The sequence below is a fragment of the Somniosus microcephalus genome, chromosome 26 (genome assembly GCF_052327205.1).
Source record: "Somniosus microcephalus isolate GS21.2 chromosome 26, FLI_Smic_1.0, whole genome shotgun sequence".
In the NCBI taxonomy this organism is placed as follows: Eukaryota; Metazoa; Chordata; class Chondrichthyes; order Squaliformes; family Somniosidae; genus Somniosus; species Somniosus microcephalus.
Genome location: NC_141012.1, coordinates 23,077,030 through 23,093,763, shown reverse-complemented (window position 1 = coordinate 23,093,763; position 16,734 = coordinate 23,077,030). Strand labels below are relative to the sequence as shown.

The following is a 16,734-nucleotide window of genomic DNA, read 5'->3' as shown; positions in this document are numbered from 1 at the left end:
ATCCAACCTCACCCCACTGATACTCTTACCCTCTCCTTTGTCACCTCTTGACTTGATTATTACGGGGTCCTCCTTTCTAGCCTCCACTCTTGTCTAAAATTCAGCTGCCAGTATTCTGTCCCACACAAAGCCCTGCTCACCCATCACCTTTGTCCTCATTGGCATATACTGGCTCTGTGTCCCCTCCCAACATATTCAATTTAAAATCCTCATCTTTGTCTTCAAAATGCCTCGACTGCTTCCTCTATCTTATCTTGAGAACCTCTTCCAGCCTTACATCCTTCCCACACCCTCAGCACCCATTTCCCTGTCTGCTTTGTGAAAAATCTTGGGGCAGATTTTAAGTTAAAGGTGCTACATAAATGCAAGTTGCTATTGTATATTTAGTCTCATTAATCAGCTCATTATGGCACAGAGGTAGAATTCATAATTGTCCTGGCAGATGTGCCATTGCTAAATATGAATATAATTTATGCACCTTGTCTACTTTCAGTAACGATGTATATTATCCAATTTTAAGAAGGAAAGTCATAATGAGCTTGTGTACATTTAAATTGACAATTTGTTCTGCTCCCTCACCATCATGTAATGTTCGTACTGTCATTATTTCACCAAGAGATGTTAACAGAGCCTCAAAGCTCCCTTCTGGCAAGCACCACGTTTTAGGAAGCCATTTTTTATCTGACTTGACAAAGATTGCTAATAATCATGAAAAAAAGAATGTCTTGCATGGCCAGCTGTGATCATTCTAACCTCCCAAATGGTAGCCACTGCACCTTGTGACAGTGTATTATTCCCAGTAAAACCACTGGACCAGTATCCAGTCCGTTCAAGGCTGAGTGCTATTTTGACACTTTCATACTTACACAAGAATCCACCCTAAATGAAAACAAGTAAACTTTGTATTTGTACCATTCTCTTGAATGGTTCCAGAGTTTTTGCCTCTGCCTGGAGAACTATTCAAGGTATTAATCACCCTTGATGTGAAGAAATTCTTCCTGACATCTTCCTGAACTTGGCTTTTACGAGTACTAAGCTTTTAATTACTTTCTATTACCCGATGCCAGTGTTGCTTAATATACAATTTTCACAATTATCTAAGTACAAGCATTAAAATTTTAATCAAAATGAGCTGGTAAATGTCAATTACATTGATAATGCAAGTTCAGGGGTTATGCTTTCCTCTGTGTTCATTTTTAAAGAACAATAGGCATGAGTCAACAGGAGAGCGAGGCTGATAGAAAATAACTTTACTGCCATTCTGGTTTTTTTGCTCCAATCCTAAAATATGTTCATGAAATTAGCCTTGTTTAAGGACTGTTAAAGTCTAATTTGAGGCCAAGCAAGACAGAATTTGGCCAAATTGCACATCGTGCATGTGCAGAAGAAACGAGTCACAAGGTATTGTGGGGCGATATTGCAAGCACAGCCAGTGTTGCGGACAAGACGAGTAATGTACTGCAGGGCGCGAACCCTGTTTATGACCGAGGTGATGGTTTCTGTTTTGGCTTCAATACTGTGCCTTGGCAGGACACTCAGTGCAACATTGAAATGTGTCAGGAAGCCATCAGGAAGTTTCTTTGGAGGACTACATCTTATTATCAGAAATTGTTGGTGAGATTGTTATTCAAGATATTCGTCCTCCGTTATTTTAAGCTCCGCCAAAGTCACACAAATATGAAGTTTATAATTATTTATCACATTTAAATAATTTAACCAGTAGGCATATAGCAATCCTTGTTGGAAATTTAATCATATCAATATTGCTGAAGATCAATTGATCTAATTTAATCGTGTCTCGTTTAAATCACATTGCATTTATAACAATATAGATGTAACAGTGTTGGACCTGAAGGAAGCTCCAGATATAGATTGAACTAATTAGTTCTGCTTTCTCAGTATTTTATCTCACAGAAAGAAATAACTCTTCTCAGAGTTAATAAGATGAAGATTCAAGAGATGGATAATGGTTTTGAGTAAAAGAGGATATTTGATTTCCTGTGTAAATGCGTGGCATTTTCTATGCTTGCATAGCCTCTCTTAGAGCTATTTGAGTGAAAAACATCAAACTGCTAGGTCCCTGATATCCAATAGTCCATTGGAGGAGGTAATAGAGCATGCACTCTGTCTGCATTGAGCCCAGTAAGTGTCCCCTGCAGCCCAGTGAAAGCTGCCTCCCCACAGGCCACCTTCATTTATTCTAGATTCTGTGGTTTTGAATTTTTGACCCAAACTAAATTCTGAATATAATTGAATGTTCACCGCTATTCACATCTATAAAAACCATGGCAGAATTAAATGTTGGCTCTAAATGCTGAATCACAATACACTTCAAAATACTGGAAAATGCATTAAAAAGTGTAAAAAAAAAAATTTCGGAGCAGAAATGGCCGCGACCCCCAAGAAAATACATTTCATACCATCAGAAATCATTTCCCCCCCTTCAAAAATGGCTGAATTCACCACTACAAAGTACATTGGGTATAGTTGCAGTTTAAATCATGGTAAGCACTGTACATGTCACGCTGCACTACCATAACTGCTTCTTTTCATATGCCATGCATGAGGCTTTTTGGTTTCAGTTTTCAGAGCAACAAAAGCTAATGAAAATTCTGAAATCCAACATAATAAAGAGAAATTTGGCTTATTTAATTATTTTGAAGCAGTGGCCTTGGTCGTAGGCCTTTATTCAGGGCTGTTTTTCAATTGTGCATTGTTTCTCAAGTTGTCAGCTTTTTGGGGTCTGTCTGTGTCAGGTTTTTTTGGAAGTTGTTCATCAGCTTTACTGTGTTTTGCATGTTGGCATGTTAGCAGTAAGAATAATGCAACTGAGATATGGCAACTAGTCCACAAAGACCTACAGAACCAGTTAACCACTTGCAGTACACTACCAGTAGCAGCAAAGATCACCACTGCTCTTAACATTTATACTGCATGGGCGTTCCTGGCACCCATAGGGGTCAGAACCATAGAATGTTACAACAGCTCGTAGCGCCTTTAATAGAGTAAAACTCCCCAAGGCATATCAAGAGCGCAATCAGACAAAAAATGACAATGAGCCAAAGAAGGAGATGTTAGAATGGGCGACTGAAAGCTTGGTCAAAGAGAGCGATTTTAAGGAGCGTCTTAAAGGAGGAGAGGTTTAGGGAGAGAATTCCAGAGCTTAGGGCATAGATGGCAGAAGGCATGGCCACCAGTGATGGGGCAATGGGAGTGGGGAATGCCCAAGAATTCAGTGTTCTTGAAATGTTGTCGGGCTTGGAGGAGTGTACAGATATAGGGAGAGCCGAGGCCATTGGGAGATTTAAACGAGGCTGAGAATTTTAAAATCGAGGCATTGGTGGAGCAGGAGCCAATGTAGGCCAGCGAGCAGAGTGGTGATGGGTAAGCGGGGCTTGGTTCAGGCTAGGGTATGGGCAGCAGAGTAATGGGTGAGCTCAAGTTTATGGAGGGTGGAAGAGGGGAGGCCGGCCAGGAGAGCGTTGGAATAGTCGAGTCTGGAGGTAAAAAAAAAAGCACGGATGAAAGTTTCAGCAGCAGATGGGCTGAGATGTCACCGAGGGGCAACATGCAGATGAGAAATAGGAGGTGGTCGAGGATCGATCCTTGGGAGACTTGAGGCAACTGCGTGGGTATGGGAAGTCATTAACTCTGTGAATGAGGCAGCAGTGCTGAGAACAGATGTTTTCTCTGCCAGAAATGAACTGAGCAGCATAAGGGACACAGTGATGGTCATTCTTTCTCCCACTCTCATGCAATAGGACACCAGTGTAAGACGCTACCTCTGAATTTATACTCCGGCTGAGTTAGGAATACAGGTATGTGAGGAAAATGCAGGCAGCGTGCGATCAGTGAAAGGAGGGCAGGAGGCGGTTACTTCAAAGTCCAGGAGAGCAGGACTGGGCTCAGAGCAGGTAAGAGCAGCTGAGTGGAGCCACAATATTCTTCTGATATATTGAGGTTTTACTTCAATATTGAAGTAAAATTAAATATAATTTGATGCTAGGTACGACAACTAAACCAAAACATTGATATATTGAGACTCAGTATATCAAAGTTCAATATATCAAGCTGTGTTCTCAGAGTGAGTATTGTCATTTACTTGAGTTACATACGTATAAAATCATTTAGGCTTAACTTCATCCACATTTTGTATGATATGATATTCTTTTCTTACCTTGGTTCTATCTTTTCAAGCCACGAGACTGCTTCTCACCTTAGGTCATCTCTCCAGTATGCAGTGACGAGAACCTCTATGGCGTGACCAGTAACACAGACGTTTCTTGTGTCTCCTTGTGTCAGTGGCATTGTGAGCTGAATTAGCAAACTCGGCATCATTTATAACAGCTAAGTGGCTCATTAACTGCTTGAGAACTATGACAGAGGTATTGGTCATTTTTTTTTTGTTCCCGTCAACAAAATAGGCTTGCACAACATCTCTGAAAACAATAAGCATCTTAACACATTTTTGATGGAAGAGGAAAATAAAAGCCCAGGTGTTTATGAAGCACAAAATTGTTTAGTGATGAGAACTTCATTGTGCTGCACTATGAAGAGGATCCCTCTAACCTTTAGAAAACTAAACCAGTTCGTTTTGAGCATTTGTGCCCATTGCCATGAGAATTTATTGTTTCCTTTTTGTCAAAGGAATTATCTACTAGAATTATGACTTGTTCTGTGTGCATCGCTACTTAAGCAGAGAAACACTTACCAAGAATTGGACTGGGATCAAGGTGCTTTAATTTATTTAATTTATTAAGATGCTTACTGCTGGTACTGACGCAAATGGTGGGGAAGTTACTGGAATCTTTATCAGAGTGATTAAGCGCTTGGATAATGTTTTTAAAATTATTCATTCATGGGATGTGGGTGTCGCTGGCAAGGCCAGCATTTATTGCACATCCTTAATTGTTCTTGAGAAGATGGTAGGGAACCACCTTCTTGAACCGCTGCAGTCAGTATGGTGAAGGCACTCCCACAGTGCTGTTAGGTAGGGAGATCCAGGATTTTGACCCAGCGATGATGAAGAATCGACAATACATTCTGAAGTCAGGTGTGTGACTTGAAGGTGGTGGTGTTCCCATTGCGCCTGCTGCCCTTGACCTTCCAGGTGATAGAGGTCGCGGGTTTGGACGGTGCTGTCGAAGAAGCCTTGGCGAGTTGCTACAGTGCATCTTAGATGGTACACACTGCAGCCAGGTTGCACAGCTGGTGGAGGGAGTGAATGTTTAAGGTGGAAGATGGGGTGCCGATCATGCCGGCTGCTTTGTCCTGGATGGTATCGAACTTCTTGGGGGAGAAATTGGGTAGAGCCGCAAACGGGGCGCCAAGCTCGCCTGGGCGCCGGATTTAGCGCAGCGTTCGGAGCAGTTGCGACCGCCGGAAATTCAGCTTGAGCGCCCCAAGAGGGACGCGGAGCGAGGCACACGGGGCGAGGCTCGAGGCGCTCCGCGTCCCTCTTAGGGCGCTGAAACTGAATATCGCAGCGCTACGTGCCGCAGCGCCACACGCTCCGGCATGGCATGCTGCGGTACTGCAGGCCTTCCTCCCATTCTTAAGGGGGAGGGGCCTGTACCAGCGCGATTGGAGATCGCGAGTGCCAGCAAAAGAGCCCGGCACCGAGGAGAAGTGCCGGGCTCTCGGAAAACAGCTGGCACTGCCGCGGGGGGCGATCAGGAGGCCGGGGACGGTGGTGTTGGCAGGCGGCCGCTGAAAAAACGGCCGCCCCGCACCTCCACCTTAATTTGCGGCACTGCCGCCACAGGTAGGTCCCGTGAACCAGGCGCCATTTGCAAACGGCGCTACAGAGGCGGTCGCTGCCAAATACCGTGATCGGGGCGGTAGCAGGGCGCTGCGCACACCGATGACGTCATCAGTGGTGGCGCAGCGCAACAGGCTAACGCCGCCATTAGCGCCCCAGCTAAATATCGCGGGAGACGTGGCCAGTGGCGCTAAAGCCACTGAGTGCCCTCTTTAGACGCTAACTGGTGGCGCAGCCCACCGAATTTCTAGGCCCCCTGCACCCATCCAGGTAAGTGGAGAGTATTCCATCACACTCCTTTGTTGCACCTTGTAGAAGGTGGAAAGGCTTTGGGGAGTCAGGAGGCGAGACACTCGCCGCAGAATACCCAGCCTCTGACTTGCTCTTATAGCCAGAGTGTTTATGTGGCTGGTCCAGTTAAGTTTCTGATCAATGGTGACCCCCAGGATGTTGATGGTGGGGGATTCGGCGATGGTAATGCCGTTGAATATCAACGGGAGGTAGTATGAGCTGGTGAAAGAGAGTCAGCATGGATTTGTAAGAGTCGGTCATGTCTGACTACTCCAGTTTAAGTTTTTGAGGTGGTCACTAGCATAATAGCTAGGGGAGTGCCTATGGATGTTTTCTGTGTGGGCTTCCAGAAGGCATTTGATAAGGTTCCTCACGAGATTATTAGCAAAAATGAACACGCATGGAATTGGAGATAGCTTTGTGACATGGGTGGTAATTGGTTGGGATGTAAGAGACAGAAGTAGGGTTAAAGGATTCATTCTTTGATTGGTGGGATGTGACAAGTGGCGTTCCCCAGGGATCTGTATTGGGGCATCAGCTGACTTGGATGAAGGGAGGCCAAGTTTGTAGATAACACTAAGTTAGAAAGCCAGTATGTTGTGTAGATGGGAGCAGGAGGTTACAGCGGGAAATAGAGGACAAAGTGACTGGGCTAAACTCTGGCAGATGGAGATCAATGTGGGGAGGTGTGAGATCATCCACTTTGGAGCTGAGAAACACAAATTGGAATGTTTCCTTCGCGGTGAAAGACTAGGGGAGAAAATTTCAGTTGTTTGCGCCTCCCATTAGCGCCTTAAGAGGGCGCTAATGGGGCACAAAGCAACTAGCGCCCGGGCGCGGCGATGTTTGCGCTGCTCTTGAAATTAACTAGACATTTTGTGGCAGCGCTAAACACTACCGCCACGATCGCCTGCGCCGGCAGATCATGACATCAGTCGAGTGCGCAACGCCCCGGTAGCGCCCCGGACCAGATATTGAGTGGTGCCCCTTGCCTTACCGCCTGCTGCTAGCAACGACAGGTTGAGGGAGCGTTTTGCAGTCAGAAAGTGACTGGGGAGCGCTATTTAAAGGTGGCCGCTTCCTGCCTTTTTTGGTTGGTGAAATTTTTGCACCACGCATTCTGAGAGAGAGAGAGACTGACTTCTGGAGAGATTCAACGCTGTGTGAAGGAGTTTTGGGTACTGAGAAACTCCAGTATGATTTGGACAGGTTGGGTGATTGGGCAGGAGCATGGCAGATGCAATATAACATGGATAAATGCGAGGTTATCCACTTTGGTGTCAAAAACAGGAAGGCAGATTATTATCTGAATGGCAATAGATTGGGAGAAGGGGAAGTGCAACGAGACCTGGGTGTCCTTGTGCACCAGTTGCTGAAGGTAAGCATGCAGGTACAGCAGGCAGTTAAGAAGGCAAATGGTATGTTGGCCTTTGTCGCGAGAGGGTTCGAGTACAGGAACAAGGATGTCTTGCTGCAGTTGTACAGGGCCTTGGTGAGACCACATCTTGAGTATTGTGTGCAGTTTTGGTCGCCTTATCTGAGGAAGGATGTTCTTGCCATGGAGGGAGTGCAGCGATGATTCACCAGGCTGATACCTGGGATGGCAGGAATGACGTATGAGGAGAGATTGGGTCGATTGTGCTTATACTCGTTGGAGTTTAGAAGAATGAGAGGGGATCTCATTGAAACTTATAAAATTCTGACAGGACTAGATGCAGGGAGGATGTTCCCGATGGTCAGGGAGTCCAGAACCAGGGATCACAGTCTAAGGATAAGTGGTAAGCCATTTAGGACAGAGATGAGGAGGAATTTCTTCACCCAGAGAGTGGTGAACCTGTGGAATTCTCTACCACAGAAGACAGTAGAGGCCAATTCATTAAATATATTCAAGAAGGAGTTGGATATATTTCTTAAGGCTAAAGGGATCAAGGGATATGGAGAGAAGGCAGGGACAGGGTACTGAATTTGGATGATCAGCCATGATCTCATTGAATGGCGGAGCAGGCTCGAGGGGCCGAATGGCCTACCCCTGCTCCTATCTTCTATGTTTCTAAATCTAGGCGCTTTGAATCACGATTTATTCACCCATGAAGCAATAGCATTCAGTGCAGCCCTTTCAAAACTGTGAGTCCCGTGAACTGCAAACTGGACAAACTAGCGAGTGGGGAAAAAGTACAAGCAGAACTGAGCTGCCTGGGCTTTATGGCTAGATTTCCGTGACTCGTTTTATGGATGATGCGTTGCAAGCTGCCATTTAGATACCAATGCTGTATTGTGTGTGCTTTTTCTTCAGTCCCACTGCGCCATACACCATCCATAGCTGAGATGACAGCTACTGGACCTGCACCCAGGCCTCCGCTAATGACACTTTATAAATGGCTGTTAGGAGGTAGGGGAGAGTGGCCTGGGCTGACTCTCCCTCTCTTTCTGATAATCCTGACCTGCCTCCCTTGAGCAGCACCTGGATCACCAGCAGCCAGTGTATGAAATAATTGGCCCAGAAATTCGGGTCGGGGGCTTCCCGCGGGTGCAAGCCCCCGACCTACACTGACCTTGCGCGCCGGCAGTTGAGCTGTAGGGCCCCGTGGAATTCCAATCCGGGGCCTGGTCCAGCTGCCGGCGCGCAGTGCTTGCGTATCCCAGGGGCGCAGTTAGTTCGATGCATCCCCTGGGATCACGTGGGCCATGGGCAGCCAATCGGAGGAGGGAGAAGCCCATTCATAAGATTGACAGGAAGACCTGTCAAACTTATAAATACTACAGCCCCAAAATAGCAGTAAACCTTCAAATAATTTTTTTTTTAAATCACACTTTTAAAATAAACTATAAATTACATTAAATAACTATTTTAAACAATAATTTAAATTTTTGAAAAAAATAATTTTATATTCTAACGGGGCTAAAAATAAACATACCTTGCTTTAAAGTATTTTAAAATAATAAACCTGTGGAAAAAATGTTTTAATTTTAATTAATTGACCACTTACCTTGTAAAAAGCAGGCCTTACACCTTTTTACATTTCTAAATCCTGCAGGCTTACGATCCCAGGAAAACCTGCAAAAAAAAACCTAAGTTCGATGCGCACGCGCAGCCTCCCCCATGCACGCGTTCGACCTCTGAACCTCTTCGTTCAGGGGAACGGAAGTGCCTGTTTCCCGCGCATGCGCAGTGCATGCAGAAAACTGGCACTTCCATTCGGCCTACGGGTGAGTACCCCATGCGTACTCACCCGGGGAGACCCGAATTTCTGGGCCATTATTATTAATATACTTAATTATGTGCAAACTCTAAACTTGAGACATATAAAGCTGTGGTATTCTTTTGTGTAGTATAAAGGAAAGACTTGCATTTATATAGCGCCTTTCACGACCAACGGATGTCTCAAAGTGCTTTATAGCCAATGAAGTACTTTTGAAGTGTAGTCGCTGTTGTAATGTACGAAACGCAGCAGCTAATTTGCGCACAGCAAGCTCCCACAAACAGCAATGTGGTAATGACCAGATAATCTGTTTTTGTTATGTTGATTGAGGGATAAATATTGGCCAGAACACCGGGGATAACTCCCCTGCTGCTCTTCGAAATAGTGCCACGGGATCTTTTACCTCCACCTGAGGGAGCAGACGAGGCCTCGGTTTAACGTCTCATCCGAAAGGCGGCACCGCCGACAGTGCAGCACTGCCATTACCATTTGGTGCCAGCTGTGGTACTGGAAGACTTATGTTTATTAAATTAGCTGTTGTGCAGTTCCAGTAGAACACTGGCTGTGCCACCTTCTGCTTTTGTAATAGCATAAAAAAGAAAAAAAAAATCCCTTGAACGTTAATTTTGGCAGCAGCTCACTTAACTTGGCTCCTGTCTAATGATCCTTGAACTGAGCTAATGCAGTATTTCCGCAAATTGTATTCCGTGAGGTCGGTTTTTAACTTGCCGAAATTGGTGTTAACAGGGCAGTACCAGCCTCAAAATGAGGGTCGACCCGCTCTTCTTTTTCTTAGGCAGTCCCTCGGAACCGAGGATGACTTGCTTCCACATTAAAAATTAGTTCGCAGGTGACTGATGAATCCAATGAGGGACCTATAGTTTCTGTCACAGGTGGGGCAGACGGTGGTTGAAGGGGTGGGTGGGTGGGGTGCTTGGGTTGACGTGCGCGCCTTCTGCTGTTTGCGCTTGGCTTCCACTTGCTCCCGGCGAAGAGACTCGAGGTGTTTGGCGCCTTCCCGGATGCTTCTCCTCCACTTTGTGCGGTCTTGGGCCAGGGATTCCCAGTTGTCGGTGAGGATGTTACACTTTTTCAAGGAGGCTTTGAGGGTGTCCTTGAAGCATTTCCTCTGCCCACCTGGGGCTCTCTTGCCGTGCCGGAGCTCCGAGTAGAGCGCTTGTTTTGGGAGTCTCGTATCGGGCATGCGGACAATGTGACCCGTCCATCTAGCTGATCGAGCGTGGGCAAAGCTTCGATGCTGGGAATGTTGGCCTGAGCGAGAACACTGATGTTGGTGCGCCTATCCTGCCAATGGATTTGCAGGATCTTGCGGAGGCAGCGTTGGTGGTACCTCTCCAGTGCTTTGAGGTGCCTGCTGTACATGGTCCACTTTTACAGCAGCCTACAGCTGGGCACCCAAATAACCCACCTGTTGCAGGAGGTAGGCCCTTTTTATAAAAAAAAAAAAAAAAAAATGCTAATAGGGGACCTATGACATACGTAGGAACTCGATTGCCATTTTAGGACAGAGCTGGTCGGAAAGTGCGGCGCGCGCTCTCCAACCAGTTTTACTGGCGATAGAGCCAAAGAGGCCCTGATAAGGTGCGTTTTAAATTATTTTTGTGGGACCAGGAAGAACAGGAGTCCTCCTCCGGGCCATACAAAAATCATTTGGGCTGCTGCCGACCCAGTGGTATTTGGCATCTAGAGCTTACCGGGTTCTATTAAAGTAAGGCCTGGGCCTCAAATGGCTCTAGCATCTTCGCTGCTGGAAAGGGGGGGGTTGCTGGCACACTCTGTTAGCCAGCGTATAAAAGGTAAAATAGACCTCAGTACGTGCTGGAATTGTATTGGGAGCAGTTACCTCTGGCTGTGAGTTAGTGAATTCCCAAAGCCTCGCGGTTAGTTGGTGATTGTTTGAAGCTTCGATTTTATGAAATAGAAAGAAAGACTTGCATTTGTGTGGCGACCTCGGGACGTCCCAGACTGCTTAATGGCCAATTAAACACATTTAAAATGTAGACGCTGCTGTAATGTCGGAAACGCAGCTGCCAAGTTGTGCTGAGGAAACTCCCACAAACAGCAGTTGTGATAACGACCAGATAATCTGCTTCAGAAATAACTTACAAACATTTAAAACACAGATTTTATATGGGTGAGTGTCCTGTTTAGGTTGTTGAAGTGATAGCGTAAAGGGATAGTGTGACTTTTTTTCAAATCCTGTAGAAGAAAGTGCATTTGATAATGTCATTGGCTAGCTCACTGCAACGTACCAAGCCCATTAACAATCTATGTTATGCAGTAAATTTGTCTTATGATTTACCAAACGTAATGTATTACCTGGTAACTGTGCAGTCTCCCTTCTCTTGAACCTTTCTGTAGGCCTATTATCAAATAGTCTCTGTTAGGTGACTGGATAGACCATTGGGGTTAGTAGACTGGATAGACCATTGGGGTTAGTATACTCGCCTTTCACCTCTCACCTCAGGTAGAAATGAAAGCGCAAATTGATGGAATGAGCACCTCCCTTATCTGCTGACTGAGGATCCTACGTGAAGTAGGCTTGGACAGTCTTAACCCAGTTCCTCAGTACGATAGCAAAATACTGCGGATGCTGGAAATCCGAAATAACAACAGAAAATGCTGGAAAAACTCAGCAGGCCAGGCAATATCCGTGGAGAGAGAAATAGAGTCCTGACGAAGGGTTTCGACCATTTTGAGGCCCGGGCCTCATTTAAATGGAACTGGTGAGCTGTGGGCGACAAACTGCGTCCCAAAGCAGCCCACCAGATTCAGGCTGGCGCAATAATTGGGTGGCCCAGAAGCCGCCTGGCCAGAAACCGGTGGAGATCAAAAAACCTATGGAGGAGGGGCGAGCCTGACACAGCAGCAACCCAGATCATTTTTGTAAGGCCCGGAGTGCTCCTCCAGGCCCCACAGAAATAATTTAACCTCCTCTTTCTGGGGCGTCTTCGGCTCTAACGTCACTAATTGGAGAGTGCACGGCGCGCACACTTGCCAGTTCTGTCCTAACTTGGCGTTCTACGAAACAGACCGGCACTTTGGCCGACCAGTGGTAGGCCTCCTGTAAGAGTGGCAATGGGCAGAATGTCAGCGTTAACTGGGCAGTAAGTCTACCGACCCCATTTTGAGGTGGTTACCGTACTGTTATCGTCATTTTGGCAAACTGAAATAGACCCCAGGATTGCTATGGCAGTAATGAGAAATATATCATTATGTATATCATTACCTTGTTACTATGTCATTTAAGTATAACCACCCATACTTGGGCAGATGTATTCAACAGCCACTGTCCTTTTCAGAGGAAATCCAGGAAGTAGTGGGGAACGGGCGGAATGGCTTCCCAGCCAGTATTCTGCCCCCACCTACCCAATTTACACTGCAAAACTAGCCAAACTGAAGAGAAAAATCCACCCTATTATTCGCATTTCGGCAATTATTTCATCCTGATTATTTTCTTTCAGAAGATCACTTCACTTTATTTCTCTGCTTTGGAACGAGTTATGCAGATATCGTATTAAAACCTCAAGAGACAGTTACATACTTCACAGGCCACACCTGAAACTGGGATTGATCTGCAGTTACCTTTCTCACTATCCCATAAATTGTGGATTTGTTAACCCCCCTACCTAACCCCTCTCCAGACAAAGATAATCTACCAAAGTTTGGGAATTGCTGGACTTGAGCTGAAATTCCGAAGCAGAGTTTTAAAAGGGGCATTAGCGTTGCTCCCTTTAATTTATTTTTTGGGTGCACGGCCCATTCACATTTCCGCGCATGCGCAGTTTTTCCATTCAAGATCCAGCTGTGCAGGGACCTCCAGACAGCTGTGCGGCCGTGCAGCTTAAAGGGGACATTACATAGCACTGTGCAATGATGTTGATTTACTTGAAGCATCTGCTATCTGTGACTTTGGTTGACTTGCCTTGTAACGAGGACTCTGGGTAGGGTTACTGCAATGAGGAAGTATGTGCGGACACTCTCCCAGTATCTCTACCTGTAGATCAATTTATGTATGTTTTACCCAATAGCTAGCAAAACCTTCAGTTTATTTCAGCAGATATGTTGGAGTGGAGATTTTTTTTATGTTTGTCTTACAGGAAACTCTGTTTTATCTGGCACCGACAGGACCGGCGTGGTGCCGGTTTATCAAAAAGTCTGGATTACAGAGGGGTATAGTTAAAAGGTACGAGAGCTCCGTACACAGCAACAAATCCAGGCTTCCCTGTTGCTTAGCAACAGCTGCAGGAACCCCGGCCACAGACCAAGCGTCCCTGTTGCTTAGCAACAAGTGCAGAAACCCCCGATTACACAGCCAAGAATCAAGAAACGGCCACTAATATGAAGAAAAACTTAACTGAACCTACTCCTGAATTTTGCCGGTTAACGGAGATTCCCAGTTGTTTGGGTGCCGGTAAATCGAGAGTTTCCTGTAGTTTGTTGGCCACTGGCACTCCCAGGAATTAGTAAAAAGGTTCCTCATAACAGGTGGTTTCAAGGGACACTTCAGATTTAAATAAATCTAAATTTTCAAAACATAAAATTTGAATTCTTAAATGTAGTGAAATGCGGTAATTGTTGAGTGTTGTTTAGTGGTTAATTGATTCCCTTTCTTCTAGAAGCTGATCCATCAAATGGTTCAGGTCTGGGGACCGGTGCCATTGTTGGCATTCTTATCGTCATCTTCCTCATCTTGTTGGTCGCCGTAGACGTCACTTGCTATTTCATTAATAAGTGTGGCCTGCTGATGTGCATTGCAGTCAATTTCTGTGGACAACCTGGTCCAGGATCTAAGGGCAAGGACATTGAAGAAGGAAAAGCTGCTTTCTCGTAAGTAGCTTAAATCTGTAATATCCCTGAAATGTCATGATTGTGTTATAGCAGCAAAGTTAAGGGCAGGAATTTAACTCAGGAGTCGGGTTGAAGGCAGGACTACAACTTTCGGGGTTGTAGTCCCGCCTCCATCGAGATGCGGCCAATCCACGCGATTTTAACTTGATTGACCTTGTTGAGCCCGCTGGGCGGGCTCAGCAGGCCAATGAAGGGCCACTCGGCAACAGGTGATGTCACAGACTGAAATTTCATCTGTCAAGAACTTTTGACAGATGAAATATCAGCGTTTCACAGCTGTTTGAAGCTGTCAAACACTGACAGTCTTACTTCTAAACTGAGTCCTTCTCCACAGACTCAGTTAGAATTCTCTCCTGCACAGAAAGCTGCAGGCTATCACTTTTGACAGTTCGCAGCCACTCTGCTTTCTGTGCCGGTGAGATGATGGACTCCCGAAACCTAGAGGAAGGAAGGCTGTAAAGGTAAGTACAGGTAATTTAAACTTCTTTACACACTTTAGACACACCAAACACACTTACCTTTGCACTCATGCACCCATCACTCACCTGAACACCGACATCTCGACCCCTCCAAGTCCTTCAACCCGACGGCCCGACTCCTCTAACTTGGTGTGGTTTGGAGCCGTCGGGAATCCCACACTTCAACCTTCAAAATAGGGATTAGGCTAAAAACTGCCTATTAACTACCTGTTAACAGGCAGTTAATTGGCACTAATCCCTTCCCGCCTCGGGCCGGCGGGTCCCAGTGCGGGGCGGGTACCCGCCTACTGTGAAACTGGCATGGAGGCGGGTTGGGGGCGGGATGGTGTCGGGACCTCCGATTTCGGGATTTTAACCCCCCACATGCCTCCAATCCCGACTCCACGGCCCAATGAAACTACTGTACTTGCAACATAATCTGAATCGATTTCGTGTCTTTCATTAATCATTTTGCCTTACTGAACTGGAACTAATGTGTGAAACCATGTTGACAGATCCAAGTAAATTCTCATTGGAAATCGCAGCATGTAAAGTAGTTCCGATCTTTTTCTGAAGTAAGGTGCCCAAGTTGAGTACTGGAAGGGGGAAAAAAAGTCACACCATTGAATCAAAAAGATCTTGGGGTGCTGTTATTTTCTTCACAGAATTACATCACAAGATCTCTGCTACACAAATGATATCATAGTCTGACTAAGTAGTTTGGACATACTTAATAAATTGTATTTATTTGCTGTTTCGTAAATTATCGGTGCCCTTTAATTATTTCCAGACTTTACAGAGCTCTACAGAGGCCTAGAAACCATTTATTTTAATAGAATGTTTGTCGAAGGCAAGGAGAGTCCCTTACAGTGCTGCTATTCTCATTCCTTGTACTTACAGCAACATTCTTCTTTCATAGTAACATAGTAATAGTTTCAGGAGAAGACCTTCGGTCCATCCAGCCCACCTATCCATAGTATTCCCTTGGTATGTTTCTAATAACCATGAATCCCATTTGTTGACAAGAACCTGTTCTGCTTCCTACTTGCAACCCATTTGGGTTTCTTGTGCCACCACCCATACCTGTAATCTGTTCCTCACACTTGGTGACAATTTTATTGTGGTCAATCTGGTTGATAGAAAAAGAAAATACTGCAGATGCTGGAAATCTGAAATAAAAACAGAAAATGCTGGAGAAACTCAGCAGGTCAGGCAGCATCTGTGAAGAGAGAAACAGAGTTAACGTTTCAGGTCGATGACCTTTCGTTCTGACGAAAGGCCATCGACCCGAAACGTTAACTCTGTTTCTCTCTTCACAGATGCTGCCTGACCTGCTGTGTTTCTCCAGCATTTTCTGGTTGATAGAATACCCACAATAATTCCACCTTTACTATAGCATTTATTGTTGGTAACTGATTGGCCACTAAGAGCCTATCAAAATCTGTCCTTGCCCACCAGTATGAAAATTGATGCCTCGCATTTGCTTACAGGAAAGACGAATCAAAGGAGCCCATTGTGGAGGTGCGGACTGAAGAAGAACGAACTCCCAATCACGATGGTGGAAGCCAAACAGAACCCAATGAAACCACTCCATTGACAGAGCCTGAGTAAGTCGCAGTGTGTTTGCGAATGTGGCTGCTTTTGTACTGTGTTCTCAGCTGGTTTTATGCTTCACGTTTGTGTTTCTATGGTTGGTTAATAATTTCTGCTTGCTTTATGACTTCTGTGAATTCTGTGAGTTACTGTGCAGTGTTCAGTCTAATTTGGCTTCTGTTTTCTTGATGGTGCTTCCCAACCCAGAGTTATCTTATTATGTCATTGAATGTTTTTGAAGGACCAAGCCAAAATGAGGAAAATTAAGGTCCATAACTTATTAACTTAAGAGTCATAGTCGGTCATGAATTTCAAGGAATCATTAAGGGTTTGCAAATACAGTTCAAAATGAACTGAGTCAAAACTGAGAGAAATGAATCAAGTTTTAGATGATTTCTGTTTAACAGGTGCAAATAAAATAACCTTAAAGTAAGTTTATCACTAAAATTCTGACCTCGATCTCTATTTATGATTGGCTACACATGCATGAATGTCAGTGCAAAAAGCAAGATTCTTTCTGCTTAACAAACAGCAGTGTGAAGTTACATGGTTGTACACA

General features: G+C 45.2%; 1 protein-coding gene and 1 long non-coding RNA gene across 20 annotated transcripts in view; one reads left to right on the top strand and one right to left on the bottom strand.

The window, feature by feature from the left end:
- The window catches only part of LOC147100349 (uncharacterized), a 29,140-nt gene extending 24,462 nt beyond the window's left edge, over positions 1–4,678 (bottom strand). The window contains exon 1 of the long non-coding RNA XR_015073718.1: positions 4,178–4,678. This is a non-coding gene — a long non-coding RNA (uncharacterized LOC147100349). The remainder of the gene's footprint in view (positions 1–4,177) is intronic.
- Positions 1–16,734, top strand: part of LOC147100348 (neural cell adhesion molecule 1-like) — a 576,064-nt gene that overhangs the window by 547,397 nt on the left and 11,933 nt on the right. For 10 of the 19 annotated variants that reach the window (XM_085967961.1, XM_085967951.1, XM_085967957.1 and 7 more), the window contains 2 exons: positions 13,893–14,103; positions 16,073–16,189. In XM_085967961.1, coding sequence (XP_085824087.1) covers positions 13,893–14,103; positions 16,073–16,189 — 328 coding nt within the window. The remainder of the gene's footprint in view (positions 1–13,892; positions 14,104–16,072; positions 16,190–16,734) is intronic. The other 9 variants (XM_085967958.1, XM_085967952.1, XM_085967968.1 and 6 more) reach the window with 1 other exon arrangement.